Genomic DNA, 10,980 nt, shown 5'->3' on the forward strand with positions numbered 1-10,980 from the left:
AACCACATAGAGAGGCAGTTACGACAGCAGAAGACAAATTTAAGTGAAAACATTTCCACAGCTAGGTCAACACAAGGCAGTTTACATCGACCTAACCATGTAGTGTACCACGCCATAGCTATGCCAGCTTAACTCCCCATGTAGACCTAGCTACCACCTTTCAGGGAGGTGGATTACCTATGCTGAGAGAAGAACCCTGCCTGTTGGTGTAGGTAGTATCTACACAGAAGTGCTACGGCGGTGCAGCTGTGCTATAGTGTTTTAAGTGTACGCTAGCCCTTAGCAGGCAGCAGAGAGTGTTACAAATTGTTGGAATGGGCCATCAAACCAGTGTCCTGTTAAGTCCATAGTTTTTAGTGCCCGGCAGAGTTATGAATTAAGGTTCCGATGCTTGTCTGAGATGAACAAAACTACAACACTTGTTTTAATAGTATCATTTTGATACATTTCATTTTAACTTTTATATTATATTAAAATATTAAATATTATATACATGTATATATTTCATACATAATAAATATAATACATAACATTAAAATTAATATTTAATGCAATATAAAAGCCAAAATGAAATTGAAATGACACCATAGAAAGAAAACGTTTTGACACTGTCAACATGAAACATTTCGACTTTTTTCCACTGAAAATGTCATTCCCATATCCCTACAACATGCTCCAGTTTTTGACAAAATTGGATTTTTTGATTGAAAACAGTTCTAGATAAAATTTGCCCACCTCCTCTAATCAATAGTAAAGCTTGCTGCTTTATATATTCACCCATTTGCCAGCAGAGTGCACCATAAACCTTAAACCAAGCAGACAAATGTAAGCAATGACTGTGTTCATTTACTGCCAGAGACATTAGGGCAAGCAACTGCATCTCTAGGTTTCCATAGTAACTTCCCTGTACCAGTTAAACTTCAAGGGGAAAAAGAATCAGCTGCCTCAGCTACTTCAAGCCAGCAGACTCTTTCACCAACAACTTCTTCTCATCTTACCTTTGGAAATATCACACATTACCAGGAGCTAGTTCCCCTGTAAATGACTGATGAAGATGTTGCAAGGCTCAATATGCAGACCCCTCTGCTTTGATTTATCTTGGGAACACAGTAGGATTCATTAATCCTCACTTCAAGAATCTTATATCCCATAAATCCCATTAGAAAAACCCAACCACTTCACCCCACTTCTCAAGAAAGATATAATAGTCACAGGCTATAGTGTGACCTCACTTTACTAATATCTCGTTACCTTTGCTAAACATACTACAGAATATTTACCAGCCTGCTATGGAGAATGATCATAAATAATTAAAATTAAACCACACTTGTCCCAATTAGAGAGAGGCTGCTGCTGCAAAACTTCAGTTCCTGAGTTCACATACATTAGTGAATTTATCCTCACACACCCTAGTTAGGGAAGTTTAATCCCCTCTACCCCCCAAAGTTTGGCGAGTTGGGGTTCTCAGTATTTGATTTGGACCTATCTTTGGCCAAACTAAACAAACAAGTCCTATTGTGTGATATAATACCCTGGAGTTGTTTGGGCATATTTTTACTGTGTGTTCATTTACTCATAGACTGTGATCATCTGCACTGGATCTCCTAGTCATCAGTGTAGATATGTGCCTGATCCATAGAATATCAGGGTTGGAAGGGACCTCAGGAGGTCATCTAGTCCAACCCCCTGCTCAAAGCAGGACCAATCCCCAGACAGATTTTTGCCCCAAATCCTAAATGGCCCCCTCAAGGATTGAATTCACAACTCTGGGTTTAGGGAGCCAATGCTTCAACCATTGAACTATCCCTTCCCCTGCAAAGACCACTGAAGCCAGTGGAAAGCCTCAATGAGCATAGATCAGGCCTATATTGAAGGTCTTCTGTAGATAGGGGACAGATGAAGTTATGACTATACCTTCACTAGCATTGGACATTTTCCGAAGTTTGTGAATGTTTGATGGGTTCTATAACACTGATATCTTGGCTAATCTACCCAACCCTGGAAAGTACACATGATTAACTTGAGACAACGGCCATGGGTGCATTATAAATGCATAACAGACAAACTGTTTCTCTAGCAGTTTCACCCACTAATGTGGAGGTAGGAGATGGGAGAATTCTCCTACTTGTAGTAATAATTCTTAGTACTTATGAAGCATTTTCCACTATGAAAGCACCTTGCAAAAAAAGAGGATAGAGAATAAGACAGAGAATATATTATTGCCCTTATATAAATCCATGGTACGCCCACATCTTGAATACTGTGTACAGATGTGGTCTCCTCACCTCAAAAAAATATCTAGCATCTAAAAGGTCAGAAAGGTGTCAATAACAGATGGTTAAGGGTTAATGTCTTTTACCTATAAAGGGTTAAGAAGCTCAGTACACCTGCCTGACCCTGACCAGAGGACAATAGGGGACAAGATACTTTCAAATCTTGGTGGAGGAATCTTTGTGTGCTTTTGTTTGGTTCGTTGTTCGCTCTTGGGCTAAGAGGGACACAGACGTACACCCAGCTTTCCCAAGCTTTCTGAATCAATCTTTCATGTTTCAAAATTGTACGTAATAGCCAGGCCAGGCGGATTAGTCTTATGTTTGTTTCTTAACTTGTAAATGTATCTTTTTGCTGGAAGGATTTTTACTCTGTTTGCTGAACTTTGAATCTAAGGCTGGGGGGCGGCCCTCTAGTCTATATGAATTGAGTACCCTGTAAAGTATTTTCCATCTGATTTACAGAGATAACTTTTACCTTTTTCTTTCTTTAATTAAAAGCTTTTTAGAACCTGATTGATTTTTCCTTGTTTTAAAATCCAAGGGATTGAGTCTGAACTCACCAGATTGGTGGGGGAAAGGAGAGGGATGGTAATCCTCCTTTTAAGATCCAAGAGTTGGATTGGTGTGAAGCCTCTCAGGCAACCCAGGGAGAAAGTCTGGGGGAAAAGAGGGATGGTTAATTTCTCCTTTTTTAAGACCCAAGGACTTTGGGTCGGGTTCCCCAGGGAAGGTTTTGGGAACAGAAAGTGTGCCAGACACTAAATTCTGGTTGTGCAGCATACCAGATTTAAGCTAGTATTAAGCTTAAAAGTGTTCATGCTGGTCCCCACTTTTTGTACCCTAAAGTTCAAAGTGGGGAAAAACCTTGACAATGGGCATCTAAAATGATTAGGAGTTTGGAGAGGGCCCGTACAAGGAAAGATTAAAGAGGCTAGCCTCTTCAGCTTGGAAAAGAGAGACTAAGGGGGATAGATAAAGGTATATAAAATCATGAGTGATGTGGAGAAGTGGATAAGGAAAAGTTATTTACTTATTCCATAATACAAGAACTAGGGGTCACCAATAAAATTAATAGGTAGCAGGTTTAAAACAAATAAAAGAAGTTCTTCTTCACGCAGCGCACAGTCAACTTGTGGAACTCCTTACCTGAGGAGGTTGTGAAGGCTGGGACTATAACAATGTTTAAAAGGACTGATACATTCATGGCTAAGCCATAAATGCTATTAGCTCGAAGGTTAAGAATGTGTCCCTACCTCTGTTCATCAGAGGATGGAGATGGATGGCAGGAGAGAGATCACTTGATCATTGCCTGTTAGTTTCACTCCCTCTGGGGCACCTGGCATTGGCCACTGTCGGTAGACAGATACTTGGCTAGATGGACCTTTGGTCTGACCCAGTATGACCGTTCTTATGTTCTTATTAAAAGTCAACTAATTAATTTGTGCAGCAGTAAATGATTACTGAGGAATGTGTTATTAGGTTTAAGGATTAAAATAGTGGCTGGAGCCTAAAAAAAGTTCAAATATCTCTCAGCATGGGAGTGCCTGCAGCCCATGGATCATCTGACGTTTGGCTCTATGATCTTCGGGACTGGATCAGGCAGAAGATAGATAATAGGCAAGGTAGGTGGGTCTGCTACCATGCTGACTGTTGGTGCTCCCAGTAGCTGGAGTCTAGTGTAGGTACAGGCTAAGAGGGCTAGCTCCAAGAGATAAAGGAGACCTGGACATGGACAGCAGATGAAGCTTCCCCTGGGGGAACCTAGCTCCCTGCCCGCCTCTCCCACACATGGCCCTGCCCACACTCTACCTCAACTCTGCCCCAGGCCTCCACCCCACTCCACTCCCCCAACTCACCACATCCCTCCTTTTCTCCCTGCCTCCCACACGAGGCCCCCGCCACCTGCCGCTCCCTGCATCCCTCCTCTCCTCCACCCTCCTTCCCCATGAGGCCCCCACTACCTGCAGAGATATAGTGGGTAGGGGGAGGAGGGGAGTGGAGAGAAGAGGAGGGCTATGGGAGGTGGGGGGACCTTGAAGGGGAAGAGGGGGGAGAAGAGGAGGGATACGGTGGGTGGGGGCACCTTGCAGGAGAGGAGGGGGGAGAGGAGGGATATGGTGGGCAGGGGGACCTTGCAGGGGAGCAGGGGAGGCTCCAGGCCCCAGCACGCCAAGCGCGTGCTTGGGGCGGCAAGCCGTAGGGGGTGCTCTGCCAGCGCTGTGAGGGTGGCAGGCAGGCTGCCCTCGGCGGTTTGCCTGCGGAGGGTCCGCTGGTCTGCGGCTTTGGCAGACCTCCCGCAGGCGTGCCTGCGGAGGGTTCGCCGAAGCCGCGAGATCAGCGGACTATCCGCAGGCAAGCCGCAGAAGACAGCCTGCTTGCCATGCTTGGGGCGGCAAAATTCCTAGAACCGCCCCTGCAGGGGAGGAGTGGGGAGAAGAGGAGGGCTACGGAGGGTGGGAGCACCTTGCAGGAGAGGAGGGGGGAGAGGAGGGATATGGTGGGCAGGGGGACCTTGCAGGGGAGAAGAGGAGGGATACAGTGGGCAGCAGGACCTTGCAGGAGAGGAGGAGGGAGGAGAGGAGGGATATGGCAGGTGGGGGGACCCTGCAGGAGAGGAGGGATGCGGTGGGCAGCGGGGCACCTTGTGAGGGAGGGGGATGGAGGAGAGGAGGGATGTAGGGCAGTGGGGGCCTTGTAGGGGAAGGGGGGTGGAGTGGTGGAGAGGAGGGACTCAGCCAGGCAGCGGTGGACACTGGGGGCATCAGGGAAGGGGCGGAGCAGGGATGGGAAGAGACAGAGAACAGGCGGGGCCACCGCTGCCCAGGCATCCAGCGGCAGGTTGCAGTGGCTGCACTGGGGAGGCTCAGCGTCTCCTGGCCTATTATACCTGCCACCTATGGACCTGGGGTTTTGCTGGTGGACCTTGCGCTTACAGAGGGTGGGTGGGGCAGAGGTATGTGTGTGACAAAGAGAGGTTTCACAACTAAGCTGATTGTCAGGGGTAGGCAGAGGAGGGCATACCTCTCTGATTTCACTTTTTCCTAAGACAGGACTGAAGTGACAAGAAATAAAACATGACTCATCAGGGATGTGCGGTGAACTTAAGGGCTACTCAAAGGTATTTAGTCACCTAATGCCCACTGAAGTCTGGGCCTCAATCCTCAGCCTCTAATCCAGCTGCTTTTGTGCTGTTCAGGGATTGCAAAGCAGCCACATAGTGGCCCTAAAAGGGGATGTCCTGGATTTGCTGTCCCAGGGGAGTGCTCACATTGTACAGAGTTGTTAATAGCCAGCTCTATACCACCCATCCCCACTTCCATGTGCCGGACATGTTAGAGGTGTCAAATGGGAGCTGGAAACACAGCATTCTGTCCTTGTAGAATGCTGCAGCCACTGTAATTTAGAGAAGCCCCTTGGCTGCTCTGGGCAATTGCAGGGATGGTTTCAACTCATGGTGGCCTAAGGACCAGAGCCTAATGCTGATTTCACTTATACTGTTGTAAATAAGACTACATCCACTGGCTTCAGTGCAGTTACACTGGTTTAAATATAGCACAAATGAGATTAGGATCCATTCCTATAACTTTTCCCTCTCCATTTTTGGCTTGTTTTGGGTGTTTTTTAAGAAGACATATCAACTGATAGAAAACAGAACCATCAGAAAGTGTCAATAACTTGATACCGTGGTGCTGTCATCATTTACTCTGCTTCCTGTCAGTAGCCTTCTACCATTAAAGGAATCTATCTGATGCGCCTACCTTTAAATTCACATTCTTGACCTGCCATTAAGCTGCTGTTAATGCAGAGGCTCATTCAAATCAGCATTCATAATTCTGCATTGTAGACGTATGTCATCAGCTGGTTCTCAGCCTGGGCTTGGCTGTTGTCTCTTTACGTCTTTTGCCTCTGGATGCCCTCTGGAGCCCTCACTCCTGGGCAAGCTCACTGTCTCCAGTCCCTAGCACTGCTCCTCAGTCCAGCTATAGATCACTGACAGACAGCAGACATCCAGAGCCCTTCTCCGGGCTGCAGTGGTTGTCTGCCCTAAATAAGGGTGGGGGAGGGGAGGCTAGCCACTGTTTTGGGCTGCGCTGGGCTTCCATGGCTTCTGGGCTGTCTAGCAACCTCTCTTCTTGGGCAAACTTCCCTCCCCACATCCCCACTCTGTGGCCAGCTTCACCTTTCTAATTTCCCCTTCTCCAGGTAGAGCATGGTTTGCAGGTGCACTTAATTGGCACTGCCTATGAGCAGGGACACTCGTTAGGCTTGTGGGGGGGTGTCCCATCACAATGTACTCTCACTACAAGGTCACACAGGGAGTCTGTGGCAAAGCTGGGACCCAAACCTGTATCTCTCGAATCTAACCACAAGATTAACCTTCCCATCTGATCAGCAATACGTGTGTGGTGCTTAACACAAAGAGAAAACACAGAACTTGCCCAGCAGACTTTACGTTCTCAGGTAAGGTGCAACCTGAAGAGTGATTGAAAACACTCTGACAGATCCTCAGCAGGTATAAATTGGTATAGATCAGAGGTTCCCAAAGTGTGGGGTGCACCCCCTTAGGGGGCATGGAGGAACGTTCAGGGGCGTGGCTGAGGCCTGGGCCAGCCCGCATGGGAGGCAGGGAGGGAGTGCCACCCAGCTCTGCTCCTGGCCCCCGCCCCGACTCCGGCTGCTAGCCCCATGCTTCGGGCTCCACTCCTGACTGTGCGCCTGGGGCCCAGCTGCTGGCCTTGGCCTTCGGCCGCTGGCCTTGGCCCCTGGCTGGTTTTCCACTCCCAGCCCTGCCCCCACCCACAGCTGTGGCCCCAGCCTCGGCACCCTTACCCCTGTCCACATCTGCCCTCCCCCTCCAAGCCACGACCCCAGTCCTGGCCCTGGCTCAGGGTAGGAGGTGCGAATAGGGGTAAGGGGGGTCATGATCCTGAGACGTTTGGGGACAAGTGGTATAGACCAATTGACACCAGCTGAGGATCTGGCTCTCTGGTGGGAGAGGAGAAGTGTAGCTGCACTGAGCTGAGGGGACAGCTTTAGCTCCAACTGTGCATATCATAGAGGTACTAAGAAGCATTTATTTATTTTTGACACTTCTGTATGAGTGCTTTAAAGGGGAGGACTGGAGCGTCTCGTCTGCAATAACACAGGCTAAGAAGCCAAATCAGATCACTCCCTTCTCCTAACTAATTTTTAAATAAGATGTCACTATTGTGCAGGCTACAACAGCAAACCAGCTGTGCGAACTAAACACAATCCTGAGACACTTGGGAGCAGCTCCTGATCTTCATCAGACTGGTGCAAATTTGGAGTAACTCCTTTAAATTCACTAGCCCAAACTGATTGGCAATAATACCTTACGCCACTTGGACATATCTTAGAATAAGCCAATGATATGAAATATATGAATGACAATGTGCTTCATTTTTTAAATGAAAGAGTTGGCAGTGCACCCTACTCACCGGTGTTGTCCTGCTGCTTGGTGTTTTTTATGTATGCAGAGAATTTGGAGAAGATATCTATCCCTGCGGTGTTTGATTCACGATGTACAGCAGCCAACTTGGGGTACCTGAAAAGGAGAGGAGCCGTCTGGAAAATAATGTTCTATTGTTACAGCAATATACTGATAATAAAAAATGCTGTTTAGAGAAAGAAGAGGGAAAATATCCCTGTTCCCAGAATGGTAATTAACGCTGTCATTTATCTCAGCATGACAGTTTGACAAAAACCTCTTAATAATACTGCTGTCCTAGGGAGCCTGGCATTTGGAAAGTTACACGGTGATGGTTTTATGACAAGCACTTAATGTGACCAGCAGCTAAGGTACAGTGGCCTTAAATCAGAAAAAGGCGTAGATTTCTACCAGGGTGTGGGGGAGTTTGGCCGCAAACTCCCTCTATTATCAATGGCAGACCTGTGCTTAATTCCCGATGCTGAAAATATAGCCTAGAATGTAACAGCAAGGAGAGTTAGCAGAACAAAGCTGGACAAGTGTGGAGTTTTGATTCTGTGTGTTTTTTTTTCGAAAAGACATCTGGGGCAAAGGAACATATTGATTTGAAAGACAAGAGCAGATTAAGGGCTTGATCCAAAGCCCACTGAAGTCAACATAAGGACACTCATTGATTTCAGTGGGTCTTGGATAGGGCTCTAAAATGTTCTAGCATATCTGATCTCCTGCCTCCAACACTGGCCAACAGCTGATGATTCAATAGAAGGTGAAAACACCATAAAATGAACCTAGACATTTTTCAAATTTGTAGAACTTGAGGCCAGAAGGGACCATTAGATCATTAATATGACCTCCTGTATAGCACAGGCCAGAGAATTTCACCCAGTTACTCCTGTTTTGAGACCAATAATTTGGGTTTGGTTAAAGCAGACCTCCCAGAAAGGCATTCAGTCTTGATATGAAGACATCAAGAGATGGGGAATTTACCACTACTCTTGGTAGCGTGTTCCAATGGTTAAACACCCTCACTGTTAAATATTTGTGCCTTATTTCTAACTTGAATTTGTCTGGCTTTAATTTCTTGTCTGCCTTTCACCTCTAGATTATAAATCCTTTTAGTACCTGGTATTTTCTTGCTATGAAGATATTTAGATATTGTAAACAAGTCACCTCTCAATCTTCTTTTTTGCTAAACTAAACATATTGAACTCCCTAAGTCTCTCACTATAAGGCATTTTCTCCAGCTTTTAAATCATTCTCTTCTCTACATCCAATCCAATTTTTCAACATCCTTTTTTAAAATGTGGACACCACAAACGGACACACTATTCCAGTTTGGGTCTCACCAAGGCTTTGTTCAGTGTTGTGCTCTGTGTGAGGAGAAAACATCCTACAAGTATTAATCATGCAAGCAGCCTTTACACATGCAAGCAGACCCACTGAAGTCAGCTGGACTGTTCTATGGGTAAAGACTACTCCCGTTGCAGGACTGGGAGCTTCTTATAAGCTCCAGATAGAACATCTTCCTCCATTCCTAACAAACTCTGACAAATAAAGCACAATTTGTTACTTTGGTGGTGCAAGCATCTCCTCCAGGAACTCCTCGATTTTGTTGATGTCAGTCTTGACCTCTCCATTAAAAGTCAAGAATGGCGGGTGGGTCCCAGGGGCCAAATTGTGTAGATCAGCTGGCTTTCTGCAGACAGAAAAGGAAAATTCACATCATCACCAGACATTTATCATCACAGCAATTCCAGCTCAGGGAACCAGTTACCTGCACTCACTTATTTCATTCAGTATTCAAAGTATTTTGAAAGAGTCCTGTTTAATACACAAAATATTTTTTCTACAAATAATCAAGAAACTGAATCTCAACTGCTCTGTTGTGTGTCTTTGGCACTATGTGCCTGATGAAAAGCCCATTGAAGCCAATGAGAGGGAAGGTGTGTTTCAAATAAGGAGCAAACTATGGGCCATTGTGATGATTTTCAAATAAATTAACCAATAACTTGTTACCTTTTCAGGTCAACTGTGGTGACATTAAACACAACTCCTTTGAGCCAGAGGATCATGAAGAGACGCTGTGAAAAAGGACAGTTCCCAATACTCTCTCCATCTATACCAGCCTAGGGGAAAGAAAGGGAAAATAATAAGTATGCACCATGACTCTGTTCACATCCTGTGAGAAGGAAAACTGGATTTTGACATAAAAATTACCAGACTGAAAATAAACAATATCAGGTAAGAGCACTATAGGTTATCACCAACAGAGTAATGGAATTACTCCAGGCTTAGCTTTCGCCAGTAGTTTGAGTGAATGTCCTAGTCCCTATCATGACACAAGGTCTGGCTAGGGAAAGTAGGTCCCTAGCCATTGTTTAGCTAGTTCTGGAACATTGCATAGACTCTTAATTTCCTTTTCCACATAAAAACTGCTGTGTAACAAGGCTGTTAGAAAACTCAGGGGCAGGTCTTCAGCTGATGTAGATTGTCATCGTCCTGGGACTTCAATGGACCTATGACACTTTCACACCAGCGGAGGCTCTGCCCCTCAGTCCGTATCAAAAAAGGACCCAGGAGAAGACTTCCAGATCAGAATCCAAGCATTTCCACATCCAGGGATATTTGGATCTGGAGTTCTAGTTTACATCAATAGAAGAAATAGGGCTCAAACTAAGACATTTGGATCCAGACCAAAATCTGAACTTTTGCGAAGTTCAAGGAAGATGTTTGCACCAGAGTTTCAATCTGTGCCCATCCCTAGTAGCTACTGAGTTTCCTACAGATAGCTGCAAGACAATAAAAAAATGCTAGTCTTAGCATCGAGGAAATGGCCTGTTTTTTCCTTCAGAAGTTTATGGTCCTTAGCCATAAAGATACAAGTAACACTGCCTAAGCTGGGCAAAAGCTGTATCCAAGGTCAACATCCTTGCACAATAATTACCAGGATGGCCAAAGCTTTCAGGATGATAACGGTTTTGATACACTCAATTTTAATTTGTGGTATCATAGTGTTTAAAAGATTCTTATGATCCTGGTGAAGCAACCAACCTTCCCTTGTTTACTTATATGGGTTGAATAACTATGATTTATGCATACAGAGTAGGTCTGGGATATGGGTGATGAAATAATTTAGCAAATACACGTTCTTTTCTTTAGAAAAAATATTGCATTACAGTTTGCTCTCTAAAGTTTTGTCTCCTTGGTACTGAAACTGAGAGGTAGCATTAGTGTGGCCTAGAGCAGGAATAAAAGACG

The 10,980-nt window shown here is 45.4% G+C and overlaps 1 protein-coding gene across 3 annotated transcripts in view; it reads right to left on the minus strand.

Moving 5' to 3' along the window:
• The window catches only part of CLIC5 (chloride intracellular channel 5), a 125,399-nt gene that overhangs the window by 32,266 nt on the left and 82,153 nt on the right, over positions 1 to 10,980 (minus strand). For all 3 annotated transcript variants that reach the window (XM_075063617.1, XM_075063618.1, XM_075063619.1), the window contains 3 exons: positions 9,739 to 9,848; positions 9,293 to 9,418; positions 7,733 to 7,839 (listed from right to left, as the gene is read on the minus strand). In XM_075063617.1, the coding sequence (XP_074919718.1) occupies positions 7,733 to 7,839; positions 9,293 to 9,418; positions 9,739 to 9,848 (343 nt within the window). The remainder of the gene's footprint in view (positions 1 to 7,732; positions 7,840 to 9,292; positions 9,419 to 9,738; positions 9,849 to 10,980) is intronic.

This window comes from Chelonoidis abingdonii, chromosome 3 (genome assembly GCF_003597395.2).
Source record: "Chelonoidis abingdonii isolate Lonesome George chromosome 3, CheloAbing_2.0, whole genome shotgun sequence".
In the NCBI taxonomy this organism is placed as follows: domain Eukaryota; kingdom Metazoa; phylum Chordata; order Testudines; family Testudinidae; genus Chelonoidis; species Chelonoidis abingdonii.